Genomic DNA, 20,584 nt, shown 5'->3' with positions numbered 1-20,584 from the left:
AATGTTAGATGTACGTTTACTGTACCAGTACATAACAGAATTACACATTGAATACAACGGTTACTATCACAGTAAACACCCGGGTATCATCTCTACAACAGTTACTATCACAGTAAAACACCCGGGTATCATCTCTACAACAAAGTACAGTCAAATCTCGTTATCTCGAAGTCTGATACCTCCAATACCCTGTTTAACTCGAACTAAATATTCAGTTCCGACAGTTGAAATTATATAGAATTTATACTCGCTTACCTCGAATACCCTGGTATCTCGAAGTTTTTATACCCAACTGACTAGGTTACGAAGTTGGTAATACATTAGATTGATTTGGTTATTTAAGCAATGAACAGTGGTTTTAATGTTGTTATAGTCGATATGGCAGCAAGATGTATGGTGGGCAAATGGCATTTGCCCATCATACATCTAACGGGTTCCCATGCCATTTGCTCACCATACATCTTGCTGCCATATCGACAATGGCAACATTAAAACCACTGTTCAATACTTATATTTACATTGTCTTACCATTTCCGTCAACTTAACCAACACAAATAAATCCCGCCTTTTTTAATGTCACATGACCCACTGGGTGTTATAGCCTGAGGCACTGGGTGTTATAGGCGTATGGTGGCAACTGCCTCTTAGCATTGTGTCAATGGGTAAATGCGGAGCAAATGTAAATATATAGGTTTTAGATACAAGTTAATTGCTTCCAACTCGAGGATGAGCTGAATGTGTGGTATATATATACAGAAGACGACATGACCACGAGTGATCCGGCGATTACATGTTCTACATGTAGGCACATATTTTATGAAATATTAGGCTTCCTTGTTTGAATCCTAACAGTGGTTGGTAGTAGAGCTATCAATGAAGTTCTAAGTATCTCCTCCCCTATAGAAGTTATAATTAACTGTAGAAGTACTACACGTGTTTCCGGTCGTTACCTCATACCGGAGACTATGGTTAGGAGTACTCTCCTTCAGTTCTTCCGTCATCTTAGTTAACTCGTTCCGGAGTTCCTTGACCTCGTCCCTGTACGCCCGAGCTGTCTTTATATCATCTGTGATATAGGGTTTATCCGTGGGGTAGTAGTTCGTCCGGAAGTCTATATGAGCATCAACAGCGGCTTTGGCTAGGTCTGTAAATACATCTTTGTTCTCTCCCTTTGGTCCCAGAAACCAAGCCGCCAGGGCGGCGTACTGTTGGTTATACATGTCTCCGTGAGGTAAGAAGTTCCTCTCCGAAATCTCCATCCTATGGCAAGGTGAAGGGAGAAAATGTGTAATTATTGATCCAGCGATTTGACTTCAATGTTCAAATCGTGACAGTAAAACCCTAACACATTCGTTCATTAACAAATGATAAATGAACATGATAAGAAGATAATATCGAATTCGTCACAATTACAGTGGCAACCTATCGCCATTGGCATGATGATTGTCAATGTTATTAAACATATCAATGAAAGCATTGTAATGGACTTTCAGTTTCCGAGTTCTCAGGATCCTACAAGACATTGTTATGTCCAAATAATCTGCAAGCATTCATAAACAGGTGGCTGACGTAGCTAGAATGTATAAAGGCTCTAGCCATACCTTAAAGTTAAATAGATAAATAATACATGATTGTAAAATGGTATTAACTCTCATTGTCTTTTTATAATGTAACTAATATTTAATCTTCATTATGACGTACTAACCACAGCGGTCTAACGGAGGATATGACGTCATCATCTTCGTCCTTAATTGGTCTTAGATTTGAATAATCTCCTTCTTCCAATTCAAAACTGCGTTCACGGAAACCCTTATGTTTGTAGAATCCCCATCTAAAACAATGATGGGCACACAATATAAAAACACTTTACTTGTATGTAGAGGATAATTGTCAATATGTACAGATATACAATGTAGGAGAGGGGGGGGGGGGGGGGGGGGGGGGGGGGGGGGGCTCGTTTTTATTGAATGTGACAAGAAATAACCATATCGATTGGGTATATCATCAATATTTTAGAATCATTTGTGCGATATGAAAATTGACGGGTTTGATACTCGGGGATCTGTCTTTTGGTCCAGTTGACATTTTAACTCGCTTCTCATTAGATCTCACTTTGGTAAAATGTAATGCGCATGTGTACAGAAACAAGAATTAACAATGCGCATGTCAAGTTGACTATGGTCCAACCACCGACTTTTTATTGTCGGACCTTGTCAATAAAACTCCATTTGCGCATGCGTCACAGTTTGAAGGCAGGCACTGATTTGTTGTTATTTATTAGCATATGTAATCACGTCAGATGGAACAACCCGACTAATGTAAATAGCTGATAATCGAACTCGCCCCTGGTCTATAGACAGACATAGGGTTTTATCGTATATCTACTCCTCAATTAGCCATTATCGTATGGTTTTAAAGACTCAAAATGGTTTCAAATAAAAGAATGACAAGACTTGTACGTTTAAAACATTCATTACCATTTTACGGAGAAATTAAAAACTCCCGCAAGAATGTCACATCAATTTTATACGGACATCCTGTGCTGTGTGTCCAGCCGAAGTGGAATATCCTGCTTGGAATTGATAAGCTTTATATTATTTTTTCACTTATACTGAGAACTTGACAGGGAACTGAAGTACATGATGTTGGCGGTATACGGATGTCCGGGTTGTTATGGTACACACTGTTGTTGGTGACCGGACATTATCACTTCCCTCTGTATTTTATGTCAATAAACACAACCAGTATAATAGTATACATGTACATATTAAGTACCAATATAATGTCTTTAAATGAGAAGATTTCTGATGAATAACGATATCTGATGTTTTCGGTAATATAATTTTATGCTGCGTTTTTTTTTATACATTATTTGTTATCGTGAATAATAATTATACGTAAGGGTGACTAAATACTCTAGTGGGCCCATAACTCTGAAATACAGTACAAAGTACAGAAATATAATACTCGTTCGTAACGGTGGACTTTACGTGGGACATCAGCCGAAAAAAGGATACAAAATACAGAATTAAAATTTAGGCTATAGGGGATACGTTAACCCCTAAAACCAAACAAACCAGGCCCGTCCTCATATGACCCTGGCTGTAGGGAGGATGTTTAACCCCTAAACCAAACAAGCCAGGCCCGTCCTCATATGACCCTGGCTGTAGGGAATACGTTAACCCCTAAAACCAAACAAACCAGGCCCGTCCTCATATGACCCTGGCTGTAGGGAATACGTTAACCCCTAAAACCAAACAAACCAGGCCCGTCCTCATATGACCCTGGCTGTAGGGAGGATGTTTAACCCCTAAACCAAACAAGCCAGGCCCGTCCTCATATGACCCTGGCTGTAGGGAATACGTTAACCCCTAAAACCAAACAAACCAGGCCCGTCCTCATATGACCCTGGCTGTAGGGAATACGTTAACCCCTAAAACCAAACAAACCAGGCCCGTCCTCATATGACCCTGGCTGAAGGGAGGATGTTTAACCCCTAAACCAAACAAACCAGGCCCGTCCTCATATGACCCTGGCTGTAGGGAGGATGTTTAACCCCTAAACCAAACAAACCAGGCCCGTCCTCATGTGACCCTGGCTGTAGGGAGGATGTTTAACCCCTAAAACCAAACAAACCAGGCCCGTCCTCATATGACCCTGGCTGTAGGGAATACGTTAACCCATAAAACCAAACAAACCAGGCCCGTCCTCATATGACCCTGGCTGTAGGGAATACGTTAACCCCTAAACCAAACAAACCAGGCCCGTCATCATATGACCCTGGCTGTAGGGAATACGTTAACCCCTAAAACCAAACAAACCAGGCCCGTCCTCATATGACCCTGGCTGTAGGGAATACGTTAACCCCTAAAACCAAACAAACCAGGCCCGTCCTCATATGGCCCTGGCTGTAGGGAATACGTTAACCCCTAAAACCAAACAAACCAGGCCCGTCCTCATATGACCCTGACTGTAGGGAGGATGTTTACCCCTAAACCAAACAAACCAGGCCCGTCCTCATATGACCCTGGCTGTAGGGAGGATGTTTACCCCTAAAACCAAACAAACCAGGCCCGTCCTCATATGACCCTGGCTGTAGGGAGGATGTTGACCCCTAAAACCAAAAAAAAACAGGCCCGTCCTCATATGACCCTGGCTGTAGGGAATACGTTAACCCCTAAAACCAAACAAACCAGGCCCGTCCTCATATGACTCTGGCTGTAGGGAGGATGTTAACCCCTAAAACCAAACAAACCAGGCCCGTCCTCATATGACCCTGGCTGTAGGGAATACGTTAACCCCTAAAACCAAACAAACCAGGCCCGTCCTCATATGACCCTGGCTGTAGGGAGGATGTTGACCCCTAATACCTAACAAACCAGGCCCGTCCTCATATGACCCTGGCTGTAGGGAGGATGTTGACCCCTAATACCTAACAAACCAGGCCCGCCCTTATATGACCCTGGCTGTAGGGAGGATGTTGACCCCTAAAACCAAACAAACCAGGCCCGTCCTCATATGACCCTGGCTGTAGGGAGGATGTTTAACCCCTAAAACCAAACAAACCAGGCCCGTCCTCATATGACCCTGGCTGTAGGGAATACGTTAACCCCTAAAACCAAACAAACCAGGCCCGTCCTCATATGACCCTGGCTGTAGGGAGGAAGTTTAACCCCTAAAACCAAACAAACCAGGCCCGTCCTCATATGACCCTGGCTGTAGGGAATACGTTAACCCCTAAAACCAAACAAACCAGGCCCGTCCTCATATGACCCTGGCTGTAGGGAGGATGTTTAACCCCTAAACCAAACAAACCAGGCCCGTCCTCATATGACCCTGGCTGTAGGGAATACGTTAACCCCTAAAACCAAACAAACCAGGCCCGTCCTCATATGACCCTGGCTGTAGGGAATACGTTAACCCCTAAAACCAAACAAACCAGGCCCGTCCTCATATGACCCTGGCTGTAGGGAGGATGTTTAACCCCTAAAACCAAACAAACCAGGCCCGTCCTCATATGACCCTGGCTGTTTGGAGTACGTTAACCCCTAAAACAAAACATAGGAAATCTCTACTTGAAACTCCTGCACTGTAGGAAACTTTTAACCCCTCATATCCTGGGCCTATAGTTGTGGTTATTGTGTTGATTGATATTGGCTCTAAAGTGAAAGGCCTTCTGCAACATGACCTAGCTTAATCAAGGGTTCAACATCATTTTGTTACAATTGTTCTGTAGCTCCTAGATGCGGAGTTTAACCCTCATAGATACTTACAACACCTTAGGCCCGTATGACCTTGCTGAGCGAACGTTTACCCTAAAACCTCAAACAGGCGTGCACTCAAGTGACCCGCTGTAGTGCTAGAGTTTCTTGCCCTTGGAAATCTTCTGATTCATAAGCTCAGGCCGACCTCCCATAGACCCTGCTGTAGGGACGGCAGTATCATACCTAAACAGTCAGAACAAACCAGGCCCGTTACATAGACCCTGTAGTAGACATGTGACCCTACAGACACCTCAAACAACAACGCGTTAACACACTGTTAAGCAATTGTCACCCAAACAAACAACCAGGCGTCCTAACGACCCTGTTACAATTGTTAACCCCTAATACCTAAAACCAAACAAACCAGGCCCGTCCTCATATGACCCTGGCTGTATGGAGGATGTTGAACCCTAAAGCCAAACAAACCAGGCCCGTCCTCATATGACCCTGGCTGTAGGGAGGATGTTTAACCCCTAAAACCAAACAAACCAGGCCCGTCCTCATATGACCCTGGCTGTAGGGAGGATGTTTAACCCCTAAAACCAAACAAACCAGGCCCGTCCTCATATGACCCTGGCTGTTTGGAGTACGTTAAACCCCTAAAACAAAACATAGGAAATCTCTACTTGAAACTCCTCACGTGGAAACTTCTTCGACCCTTCATATCCTGGGCTATAAGTTTGTGGTCATTGTTTGATTGATATATTGGCTAAAGTGAAAGGCCTTCTGCAACATGATAGCTTAATCAAGGGTTCAACATCATTTTGTTAAGTTTTTCTGTAGATCCGTAGATCAGTGTAATGCGTCATAGGATACTTACACGTCCTTACCGATGACCTTGACTGAGCGAACGTCTTCTAAACCTCTCAGCTGGATGCACGTACAATCGTCCCCGAGTGCTAGTTTCTTGCCTTGAAAGTCTTCTGATTCATATAGCTCTATCCGACCTCCCATAGACACCTACAACAGCAACATTACACTGTAAACACATTGTCAGACACCTACAACGGTAATACACTGTTAACACATTGTCAGAAACCTACAACGGTTACGATACACTGTTAACACATTGTCAGACACCTACAACGGTCACACACTGTTAACACATTGTCAGACACCTACAACGGTAACACACTGTTAACACATTGTCAGACACCTACAACGGTAACACACTGTTAACACATTGTCAGACACCTACAACGGTAATACACTGTTAACACATTGTCAGAAACCTACAACGGTTACGATACACTGTTAACACATTGTCAGACACCTACAACGGTCACACACTGTTAACACATTGTCAGACACCTACAACGGTAACACACTGTTAACACATTGTCAGACACCTACAACGGTAACACACTGTTAACACATTGTCAGACACCTACAACGGTAACACACTGACAACACATTGTCAGACACCTACAACGGTAACGATACACTGTTAACACATTGTCAGACACCTACAACGGTAACACACTGTTAACACATTGTCAGACACCTACAACGGTAACACACTGTTAACACATTGTCAGACACCTACAACGGTAACACACTGTTAACACATTGTCAGACACATACAACGGTAACACACTGTTAACACATTGTCAGACACATACAACGGTAACGATATACTGTTAACACATTGTCAGACACCTACAACGGTAACGACACACTGTTAACACATTGTCAGACACCTACAACGGTAACACACTGTTAACATATTGTCATACACCTACAACGGAAACACACTGTAAACACATTGTCAGACACCTACTACGGTAACACACTGTTAACACATTGTCAGACACCTACAACGGTAACACACTGTTAACACATTGTCAGGCACCTACAACGGTAACACACTGTTAACACATTGTCAGACACCTACAACGGTGACACACTGTTAACACATTGTCAGACACCTACAACGGTGACACACTGTTAACACATTGTCAGACACCTACAACGGTAACACACTGTTAACACATTGTCAGACACCTACAACGGTAACACACTGTTAACACATTGTCAGACACCTACAACGGTAACACACTGTTAACACATTGTCAGACACCTACAACGGTAACACACTGTTAACACATTGTCAGACACCTACAACGGTAACACACTGTTAACACATTGTCAGACACCTACAACGGTAACACACTGTTAACACATTGTCAGACACCTACAACAGCAACATTACACTGTTAACACATTGTCAGACACCTACAACGGTAACACACTGTTAACACATTGTCAGACACCTACAACGGTAACACACTGTTAACACATTGTCAGACACCTACAACGGTAACGATACACTGTTAACACATTGTCAGACACCTACAACGGTAACACACTGTTAACACATTGTCAGACACCTACAACGGTAACGACACTGTTAACACATTGTCAGACACCTACAACGGTAACGATACACTGTTAACACATTGTCAGACACCTACAACAGTAACACACTGTTAACACATTGTCAGACACCTACAACAGTAACAAACTGTTAACACATTGTCAGACACCTACAACGGTAACGATACACTGTTAACACATTGTCAGACACCTACAACGGTAACACACTGTTAACACATTGTCAGACACCTACAACGGTAACACACTGTAAACACATTATCAGACACCTACAACGGTAACGACACTGTTAACACATTGTCAGACACCTACAACGGTAACACACTGTTAACATATTGTCAGACACCTACAACAGTAACACACTGTTAACACATTGTCAGACACCTACAACGGTAACACACTGTTAACACATTGTCAGACACCTACAACGGTAACGATACACTGTTAACACATTGTCAGACACCTACAACGGTAACGATACACTGTTAACACATTGTCAGACACCTACAACGGTAACACACTGTTAACACATTGTCAGACACCTACAACGGTAACACACTGTTAACACATTGTCAGACACCTACAACGGTAACACACTGTTAACACATTGTCAGACACCTACAACGGTAACACACTGTTAACACATTGTCAGACACCTACGACGGTAACTACACTGTTAACACATTGTCAGACACCTACAACGGTAACACACTGTTAACACATTGTCAGACACCTACAACGGTAACACACTGTTAACACATTGTCAGACACCTACAACGGTAACGATACACTGTTAACACATTGTCAGACACCTACAACGGTAACACACTGTTAACACATTGTCAGACACCTACAACGGTAACACACTGTTAACACATTGTCAGACACCTACAACGGTAACACACTGTTAACACATTGTCAGACACCTACAACGGTAACACACTGTTAACACATTGTCAGACACCTACAACGGTAACACACTGTTAACACATTGTCAGACACCTACAACGGTAACGATACACTGTTAACACATTGTCAGACACCTACAACGGTAACACACTGTTAACACATTGTCAGACACCTACAACGGTAACACACTGTTAACACATTGTCAGACACCTACAACGGTAACACACTGTTAACACATTGTCAGACACCTACAACGGTAACGATATACTGTTAACACATTGTCAGACACCTACAACGGTAACGATACACTGTTAACACATTGTCAGACACCTACAACGGTAACACACTGTTAACACATTGTCAGACACCTACAACGGTAACACACTGTTAACACATTGTCAGACACCTACAACGGTAACGATACACTGTTAACACATTGTCAGACACCTACAACGGTAACGATACACTGTTAACACATTGTCAGACACCTACAATGGTAACACACTGTTAACACATTGTCAGACACCTACAACGGTAACACACTGTTAACACATTGTCAGACACCTACAACAGTAACACAATGTTAACACATTGTCAGACACCTACAACAGTAACACAATGTTAACACATTGTCAGACACCTACAACGGTAACGATGCACTGTTAACACATTGTCAGACACCTACAACGGTAACACACTGTTAACACATTGTCAGACACCTACAACGGTAACACACTGTTAACACATTGTCAGACACCTACAACGGTAACGATACACTGTTAACACATTGTCAGACACCTACAACGGTAACGATACACTGTTAACACATTGTCAAACACCTACAACGGTAACACACTGTTAACACATTGTCAGACACCTACAACGGTAACACACTGTTAACACATTGTCAGACACCTACAACGGTAACACACTGTTAACACATTGTCAGAAACCTACAACGGTAACGATACACTGTTAACACATTGTCAGACACCTACAACGGTAACACACTGTTAACACATTGTCAGACACCTACAACGGTAACGATACACTGTTAACACATTGTCAGACACCTACAACGGTAACACACTGTTAACACATTGTCAGACACCTACAACGGTAACACACTGTTAACACATTGTCAGACACCTACAACGGTAACGATACACTGTTAACACATTGTCAGACACCTACAACGGTAACACAATGTTAACACATTGTCAGACACCTACAACGGTAACACAATGTTAACACATTGTCAGACACCTACAACGGTAACACAATGTTAACACATTGTCGGACACCTACAACGGTAACACACTGTTAACACATTGTCAGACACCTACAACGGTAACACAATGTTAACACATTGTCAGACACCTACAACGGTAACACAATGTTAACACATTGTCAGACACCTACAACGGTAACACAATGTTAACACATTGTCAGACACCTACAACGGTAACACAATGTTAACACATTGTGAGACACCTACAACAGTAACACACTGTTAACACATTGTCAGACACCTACAACAGTAACACACTGTTAACACATTGTCAGACACCTACAACGGTAACACACTGTTAACACATTGTCAGACACCTACAACGGTAACACACTGTTAACACATTGTCAGACACCTACAACGGTTACACACTGTTAACACATTGTCAGACACCTACAACGGTAACGATACACTGTTAACACATTGTCAGAAACCTACAACGGTAACACACTGTTAACACATTGTCAGACACCTACAACGGTAACGATACACTGTTAACACATTGTCAGACACCTACAACGGTAACGATACACTGTTAACACATTGTCAGACACCTACAACGGTAAGGAAATATTATTGTTTTAACAGCAAACAAAATCGATAAGCACTGCCCAAAACGTCAAACAATAACTTATATATATGTAATAATGTCGTAATGCTACAGAAAAGTTATTCTCAATCAGCGTCACAAATCTTTGGGAAAATGATACATTTCGTATGATGATAGTAGTACAGCTCACCTTTGCATGATGCATTTGATATATTCTTGTTAAGGAATTATCATAGGGTCTAAATCTCTACATTCTTAAATTCATATCAGTTTAAGCACCTGATATCATTTGTTTAACCAAACAGAATTGCAAAATGTTTGTATAAAAGGATAATTGACGTCTTTCGTCAAAACAATATCGATAAAATAAATTCTTCACCAAAAGTAGAATGAAATCGTAGGTTGTGCTCACTTTGTATGTTGCAAGATATTGAAGATGAATTTCATTCTATCTTAAATTGTCTCTATTTTGAATAAATATGAAAGAAATTGATTAAACCTTATTATTTCAGAAACCCTATTATGTTCAAATTAGTAGAGCTGTTAACAACAAATAATAGAAAGGATATCTCCAATCAAAAAGAGAAGATTAGATGGGCTTAATAACTGATAATTGTGTATATTGACATTACGTTTCTCTAACATATTTTGTATCACTTTCATTAGTATTTGAATGATCTCTATGGGCGTTTCTAGTACAAATCTATAGGGGATATTGTTTTATGATGATAATAGTAGGAATGTATATACGTTATGGTCATTCTCTACACTAACCGCTAGATATCACGTTTATTTGTCTGTTTCGGGTGTGGTGCGTAAATAATTAATGATTTTAATTATTGTAAAAATTCACATGTATACTGATGTGCCGAACGGCTAAAAGTAATAAAGGACTGAACTGAAACTGTCTCTGTTAATTCAATATTCAAGGACATGCTCAGCAATAGATGCTGACTACTGACAGAAACACTACCAACCTAGGGTTTAAAGAGAGTTGACTAAAACCATAGGAAAGTTAGGTAGTCGACATCAGGATCTCGTTTGCAAATATTCTGTTTGATATAGCGTCATGAAGTCAGACGTGTCCGATCATTGGCCTAGTGACTCCGTTGTCACCACCCTAGTTCTCGTTGTGAGTGTCACCATTTGTATGGCGGGTGTCGCCGTTACCTAGATTTGTATGGCGGGTGTAGCCGTGACCTAGATTTGTATGGCGTGTGTCGCCGTGACCTAGATTTGTATGGCGGGTGTCGCCGAAGACGCTTACTCTTCAGGAGCACTAGGTTTTATTCTGATTGGACGTTTGTAAGGGCCCTTATATGTTTGGTCCGTTTTTTGCCCCATGTTTTCAAATTTTGAGTTTGAATTACTGCTTAGTTTTAATGGCAGTATTAGAATACCGACATTACAACAAAACTTTGAATTGATAGGTGTTAATAATATTATAGAGTTTTCTGTACAATCATTTAACATAAAGTTCATTCAGTTTGATGTTATATCCGTGTGTTTCCTCGTTTGCTTAGGTTGTTTTGTTCAAAAACGATCAAAATAAATTGAGCACAAACCACAGTCTGGCCTGCCATGCCGAAAGGTGAATTCCGCGGAGCGCATCACACATGTTTTTACAAATAAGAATATATGTATACTACATTCATAGCCCCTGGTCATATGTCAGTAAGTTGACGCTTTTTAAAGTCAGTTTATCTACGTGTTGTCTTCCTCTATATACGGAATGTCCTATTGTATACGTAATGGTGGGCTGTATAATAATATACATGTACACTGCTGTTTTATAACCCAAAAACATCTTAAAACCTAACATGTCATTCGCGATCTCATTATGTGTGGTCCGTTCTCATCCCCATAAGATAAATGTGTATCATTTTGAGGACACATTGTGCTGATTACTAGTTAAGACGGTAATCAAAACTAAGTACAGTAAACTATTTTACTTTACATTTAGGATCCAGCTTCAACACAAATATTCAATGTTATTATAGCTTAAAATTGATAAAAGAGCATACAATGACACAAAGGAGGAGACCAGGTGCTCCGGAAGAAAAGCGTCCTTTCTTAGGATATCTTTGTCAAATCAATGATATGCTACGGCCTCTTAATGGAAACCCGAGCAATAACCAAACAGGCATCAAGCATGTTGAGAATAATCCACTGTCAAACTATCTCGATACATTATTATTTCCATAATCCAATGTCGAACGATCTCGATACATTATTATTTCCATAATCCAATGTCGGACGATCTCGATACATTATTATTTCCATAATCCAATGTCGAACGATCTCGATACATTATTATTTCCATAATCCAATGTCGGACGATCTCGATACATTATTATTTCCATAATCCAATGTCGAACGATCTCGATATATCAGTATTTCCATAATCCAATGTCGAACGATCTCGATACATTAGTATTTCCATAATCCAATGTCGAACGATCTCGGTAAATTGCGATTTCCATCTTTTGAAATGAAATATATCTCGTTTTTAGATGTTTGAGTTAAGTAGCCAGTTAAAACCTCGCACCTGTTTCAATGGTAAAATAGACTGTGTTATTACATAATGCGTTTGATTTTCCCTAACGATATTGTATATTATGCATAAGCTATATTTTGAACTGTCACACGGCTAAAATGAATATTGCGTAGTCACGTCAGAACTATTGAATACCGCGTGACGTTTCGGAATTTTTCGTCCCACCCTTTCAAGCGTCTAAGTCACTCAGATGTCAACACTGCCAGACGACAGTCATGTTGACTTCTAAGCCTACATGAAAGTCGAGATTTCAGTGATTCCCAGTGCTTTAGTGATTTATGTATAATGCAATGCACAGACACACATAATATATTAGAAATATAGCGATACATAAGTCTAAACCGTTAAAACGTTCTGTAAATATATGTTTTCTTGCTTTAAAACACTGTTTTTTTTCTCAATTGATGTTTGTAAACAATGCTACACGGAGAAAACCGAATTGAGTCACGTGGGTACGAGTAAAGAGTCCGCACAGCTAGATGCATTCTTGTAGGATCCACGGCGTTGTGATGATCTTGTTTTGTACTATTTAAAAAAAAACACAGTTGTAGACACTTTAAATTTTGGTAATTAATGGAAAGTCTTAGTCTTTTTAATATTTTATCTAAAAATATTACGCCACATAAAATGGCTTCTCTACGTGACATCGAACATTTCACGGCTCGATAGCTAGTGACAATACACAAGCCCACAGACTGGAATCCTACAATATCACACGCCGCTGCTACAATGTATCTAGTTGAAAACAATCCTAATGATACAATCGCACATTTTTTTTTGTTCCATCGTGTACACATTGTAAACACGTCGTGTGCACCCGACTCAATGAATGTTTGGGTTGAGCTACTACCTCATGACAAGCTAGACGAAACATTACAACGTCATGACAAGGCCTAGCGAAATTAACTACCGTCACTGCAAGCCTAGACCAACATTAACAAACGTCATGACAAGCCATGAGCAAACATTAAATACGTCAATGAAGGTTTCTGCGAATTAACAACGTCATATGGTAAGCCTGACGGAAACATAACATACGTCACTGACAGGCTAGAGAAAATAAATACCGTCACTACAGGCTAGACGAAACATTAACCACCGTCCTGACAGGCTGACGGAACATTAACAAAGACTGACAGTGGACGAAACTTAAACTACCTCATGACAGGCTGGCGAAAATTAAAAACCGCCATGAAAGGCCTGACGACACTAACATTCACGGCCGTGACAGTGGACGAAACAGGTAAGACGAACCGTCAATGACAAGCGCTGCGACTAAATGTCATGCAGCTGGACGAAACATTAACAAACCGTCACTGACAAGGCCTGGACGAAACATTAACATACCGTCACTGACAAGGCCTGGACGAAACATTAACATACCGTCACTGACAAGGCCTAGACGAAACATTAACATACCGTCACTGACAAGGCCTAGACGAAACATTAACATACCGTCACTGACAAGGCCTAGACGAAACATTAACATACCGTCACTGACAAGGCCTAGACGAAACATTAACATACCGTCACTGACAAGGCCTAGACGAAACATTAACATACCGTCAATGACAAGGCCTGGACGAAACATTAACATACCGTCACTGACAAGGCCTAGACGAAACATTAACATACCGTCAATGACAAGGCCTGGACGAAACATTAACATACCGTCACTGACAAGGCCTAGACGAAACATTAACATACCGTCAATGACAAGGCCTGGACGAAACATTAACATACCGTCACTGACAAGGCCTAGACGAAACATTAACATACCGTCACTGACAAGGCCTAGACGAAACATTAACATACCGTCACTGACAAGGCCTAGACGAAACATTAACATACCGTCACTGACAAGGCCTAGACGAAACATTAACATACCGTCACTGACAAGGCCTAGACGAAACATTAACATACCGTCACTGACAAGGCCTAGACGAAACATTGACATACCGTCACTGACAAGGCCTAGACGAAACATTAACATACCGTCACTGACAAGGCCTAGACGAAACATTAACATACCGTCACTGACAAGGCCTGGACGAAACATTAATGTTATTCAGCATATTTAAGGGCCCTATTGTCTCGTGTCATTTGTAGAAACCTTCACCAATTGTTCTCAGTGAATACAGATTAGGTTTATGATTAGGAATAAATGGCAACTAAAGCAAAATTCTTGTGACTGGGTCACTGTTACACCTGGTGTGGATGATACAAGTATCCTCCCGACAAAGCCTGTCATAGGAATGTGAGTGGAGTCGTAACAATAGGTTATATTATCACTCGGCAACATATACACCGTGACGAAATCAGATAAAACACGCAACTATAAAATACTATACATGTACCTGTTGTATAGTAACCAAGGTAACCACAACTATAAACCACTATACATGTACCTGTTGTACAGTAACCAAGGTAACCACAACTATAAACCACTATACATGTACCTGTTGTACAGTTACCAAGGTAACCACAACTATTAACCACTATACATGTACCTGTTGTACAGTTACCAAGGTAACCACAACTATTAACCACTATACATGTACCTGTTGTACAGTAACCAAGGTAACCACAACTATAAACCACTATACATGTACCTGTTGTACTGTAACCAAGGTAACCACAACTATAAACCACTATACATGTACCTGTTGTACAGCTACCAAGGTAACCACACCTATAAACCACTATACATGTACCTGTTGTACAGTTACCAAGGTAAGAAATATAGACCACGAAGGTAAGACATTTTATAAAACAAAAATGGGTTTACGTTGTTAGGTAGGATTCCTAGTAGTGTGTATCGCGAGAGCTGCTGAATGTCTTGTGTCGTCAAACCTAGGGAATGTGACCTGATATAGGATTGAAAATTGAATTTGATTTGGTAGGATGAAACTCTTCATATGGACTTATTTCCAATCCGAATATATCAAAACGTATTACTCATTGCTCAGATAAGCATGTACAGACAATATCATATTAAATCTTCTCTATCGTTACATATAAATTTTGACAAAATTACAAAGTATGTTAAATGATAGACTACATAACCTAATGACGTTATCACGTAAGAACCAATACATTTTTTTGATAATTGCTATTAAAACCGGATAACTTTCCATTGATTACGGGGAATATCCAATGCGGTGCTCCACTCTCTATATGTAAATGAGCCGCGGAAAAGATGTCATACACACATGCGCAAACTGGTTTGTTTTGAAGAATGGCAGATTGGCGATCAAAGCCACGCATCAGAAATCCAGAGTCGATGAAATGAACCGGTTGCTGCGGCTAAGGCAAAGAAAAACAGTGGGCGAAATCTCAACATTATCCACGACTTACAGAGGCAGCTCGAGTCGACAAAAATAAAAGATTGGTTTAACGTGAAAAGCCACGATTGATTAACAAACCCAAGCTTTTCTGTATATCATCAGGGCATGTAACTCGGCGCGCGTATGATTAATTTGTTTACATTCTATCTTCAGATACTTATTATATATTTTACATAATCGTTAACGTAACTGAGCAGACTTGGCGGTAATTACAAAGAAGATAAATCCATAGGGGACAATGAAGTTTAACTTGATTAAGTTTTTCATAAAACATAGAGAGGTTTTGAAATTCTACGTTCCCAGTCAAGGCAAAACAATCCAAGCGACATATTAGATAAAATACCGACCTTACAAACTGTACACTGTAATAACCAAATACAGGTAGAACATTCAAATCCCAGTACCAGGTAGTAACGTTATATTAACGTTATGTGCACCTGTTGTTCATTCTAGCACAAGTATTTAAATGTTAAAATTAGAATCAATTAAAAAAAACAGGCTTTTTCTACTATAAAATATTTGTTCAAATCCTTTATTTCGGAAACCGTCTTCCTTTATGAGACTGAGACCGAAACAACGAACGCAACGGAGCTCTTTGGTATTTCAAATTCACTGGCATGCTTACTGAAAAAAACATTAACATGGCGCCATCGGCGGGACCGACATATACACTGAAACCGTTAGATCACTAACTCCATGTACGGTATCTATACTTGTTCCTAAAGACACAGATTTTCAACTCCAGAATAACATTAGACTGGTTTTAAACCACACGTAATTTTAATCTGTTAACTACCGGGAAGTCACAGGATACAGAAAAAAAAAATACCCAAACTTAAACACAGACAATATTACAAGGTCAGACAAATATGTCATATCATGGTTATATATAGAATGATACCCTAACACCAACAGATTAGAAAAAGACCATATCAATACAAGGAGGGATTATATCAGGTGAACAATACCTAGCACGGAATATAAAGCTGTATCAGGTGGTTCGTCCTTCAAGAAACAAGAAATCATTTATTTTGTTGACTGGAAGGCGATTGCGTGATCTATGTCGTTTGTGTTAGCCAGTAAAGTTATATTATATTACACAAATATATACTATGAACACACAACATAAATATATACTGTAGTTCCAAAATCTTTCATGCGATTTTTACACTGATGTAATCTTTCCAGTAAGGTGAAAACTGATGTATTTTTTGCAGTAAGGTAATAATTGATGTAATTTTTGCAGTAAGGTAATAATTGATGTATTTTTTGCAGTAAGGAAATAATTTATGTCAATTTTGCAGTAAGGTAATAATTGATGTAATTTTTTGCAGTAAGGTAATAATTGATGTTATTTTTGCAGTAAGGAAATAATTGATGTAATTTTTGCAGTAAGGAAATAATTTATGTAAATTTTGCAGTAAGGTAATAATTGATGTATTTTTTTGCAGTAAGGTAATAATTGATGTAATTTTTGCAGTAAGGTAATAATTGATGAAATTTTTGCAGTGAGGTAATAATTGATGTAATTTTTGCAGTAAGGTAATAATTGATGTAATTTTTGCAGTAAGGTAATAATTGATGAAATTTTTGCAGTAAGGAAATAATTGATGTAATTTTTGCAGTAAGGAAATAATTTATGTAAATTTTGCAGTAAGGTCAAATCTGTAATACGTGACCTTCCAAATGAGGCAATAAAAAGGTCACATATGACACGTGGTCTCTTAATCCAGGTTTAGTAACTGATATAGCAAATATCATTGGGCAGGAAACATGGTCACATATGACACGTGGTCTCTTAATCCAGGTTTAGTAACTGGTATAGTAAATAGCATTGGGCAGGAAACATATGGTCACATATGATAGGAAGTTCCTTAATATGATATCATTTGAAATCAATAAAAGATCACAAGTATGTCGTATGCAAATACGGTTATGTAACTGATACTTAGGTTTAAATACTAAACATATACCTAGTTATAACACCAAACCTGTACCTGGTTATAACACCAAACCTGTACCTGGTTATAACACCAAACCTGTACCTGGTTAATACACTAAACCTGTACCTGGTTATAACAGTCTCTATACTAAACCTGTACCTGGTTATAACACTAAACCTGTACCTGGTTATAACACTTACCTTACCTGTATACACTACCTGTACCTGGTTATAACACAAACCTGTAACCTGGTTATACAGTCTATCTAACCTGTACCTGGTTATAACAGTTCTATACTAAACCTGTACCTGGGTTATACATGTCGTATACTAAACCTGTACCTGGTTATAACACTACCTGTACCTAAACCTGGCTATACACTAACCTGTACCTGGTTTATAACACTAAACACTACTGTACCTGGTTATAACACTAAACCTGTGACCTAGGTTATAACACTAAGCCTGTTCCTGGTTATAACACTAAACCTGTACCTGGTTAAACAACTAAATGTACTGTTTAACACTAAACCGTACGGTTATAACTATAACCTGTACTGTTATAAGTTATACAACCTGTACCGGTTATAACACTAAACCTGTACTGTTTATAACACTAAACTTACTGTTATAACGCTAAACTGTACCTGTTTAACAGTAGTACTAATTGTACTGGTTATAACATAAACTGTACTGGTTATACACTAACCGTACTGTTATAACATTACCTGTACCGGTAAAACTAACTGTATGGTTATACATAACTGTACGGTTATAACGTGATCTAAACCTTACTGTTACACTAACCTTCGGTAAACACTAAACCTGTATGGTTATAAACTAACTGTACGGTTAAAAATTGTAATAAACTGTACCGGTTATAACACTAAACTGTACGGTTATACACTAAACCTGTACCTGTTATAACATAACCGTACCTGGTATGAACATTCTTGATACTAAACATGACCTGGTAAACTATGTCAGTATAGAAACTGACCTGGTTATAACAACTTTCTGACCGTTATAACACTAAACCTGTACCTGGTATAACAAACTGTATCGGTATACACAAACCGTCAATGGTTACACGTGGTATACTAACTGTACCTGGTTATAACATTAACCTGTACCTGTTAAAACACTAAACTATGGTTATACACTAAACCGTACTGGTTATAACAGTTATATAACTGTACGGTTATAACACTACTTACTGGTTAGCACTAAACCTGATCTGGTTATACACTAACTGTACTGGTAAAAGGTCACTAAACCTGTACCTGGTTCATTAAACAGGTATAACTAAACCTGTACAACATGTAGTTATAACAGTGATCAAACTGTACCTGGTTAAGTAAACTATAACCTGTACCTGGTTATAACACTAAACCTGTACCTAGTTATAACACAAACCTGTACCTGGTTTACATAAACGTATTTATGCAAACCTGTACCTGGTTTATAACATACTAACCTGTACCTGGTTATAACACTAAACCTGTACCCTGGTTATAACACTAAACCTGTACATGGTTGATAACATTAAACTGTACCTGGTTAACAAGTATATACTAACCTGTACCTGGTCATAACACTAAACTGACCTGGTATAACCATAAACCTGCTACTGGTTATAACACTAAACCTGTATCTGGTTATAACCCCAAACATGTACTGTTTATAACATAAACCTTTCCTAGGTTAAACACTAAACCTGTACCGGTTATAACACTAAACCATGTACCTGGTTATAACATAAACCTGTTACTGGTTATAAACAGCTATACTAAACCTGTACCTTGTTATAACACTAAACCTGTAACCTGGCTACAAACACTAAACCTTGTACCTGGTTATCACCTAAACCTGACCTGTTATAACACCTAAATACCTGGACCTTGTTTCTAGCAGTCTTACTAAACCTGTACCTGGTCTATAACACTAAGCCTGTTACCTGGTTATAACACTAAACCTGTACCTGGTTATAACACTAAACCTGTACCTGGTTATAACAGTCTTACTAAACCTGTACCTGGTTATAACACTAACCTGTACCTGGTTATAAACACTAAACCTGTAACCTGGTTATACCACTTAAAACCTGTACCTGGTTATACAGTCTATACTAAACATAGACATGGTTATAACACTAAAACCTGTACCTGGTTATAACACTAAACCTGGTACCTGGTATAAACACTAAAACCTGTACCTGGTTATACACACTAAACCTGTACCTGGTTATAACAGTTATACTAAACCTGTACCGGTTATACACTAACCTGTACCTGGTTATAACACTAAACCTGTACCTGGTTATAACCTAA

General features: G+C 39.5%; 1 protein-coding gene across 3 annotated transcripts in view; it reads right to left on the bottom strand.

Annotated features, from left to right (window-relative positions):
• LOC117316408 overlaps positions 1 to 20,584 on the bottom strand; it is a 39,465-nt gene that overhangs the window by 13,795 nt on the left and 5,086 nt on the right. For all 3 annotated transcript variants that reach the window (XR_004529851.1, XM_033870960.1, XM_033870959.1), the window contains exons 2-4: positions 6,085 to 6,224; positions 1,706 to 1,831; positions 951 to 1,260 (exon numbers count right to left, since the gene is read on the bottom strand). Coding sequence is in view for 2 of the 3 variants with exons in the window: in XM_033870960.1 (XP_033726851.1) it covers positions 951 to 1,260; positions 1,706 to 1,831; positions 6,085 to 6,224 (576 nt within the window). In the remaining variant the exon portion in view is untranslated. The remainder of the gene's footprint in view (positions 1 to 950; positions 1,261 to 1,705; positions 1,832 to 6,084; positions 6,225 to 20,584) is intronic.

The sequence above is a fragment of the Pecten maximus genome, chromosome 18, assembly GCF_902652985.1.
Source record: "Pecten maximus chromosome 18, xPecMax1.1, whole genome shotgun sequence".
Taxonomy (NCBI): Eukaryota; Metazoa; Mollusca; class Bivalvia; order Pectinida; family Pectinidae; genus Pecten; species Pecten maximus.
Note: the sequence above shows the minus strand (reverse complement) of the source record. Positions and strands in the feature narration are given on the sequence as shown.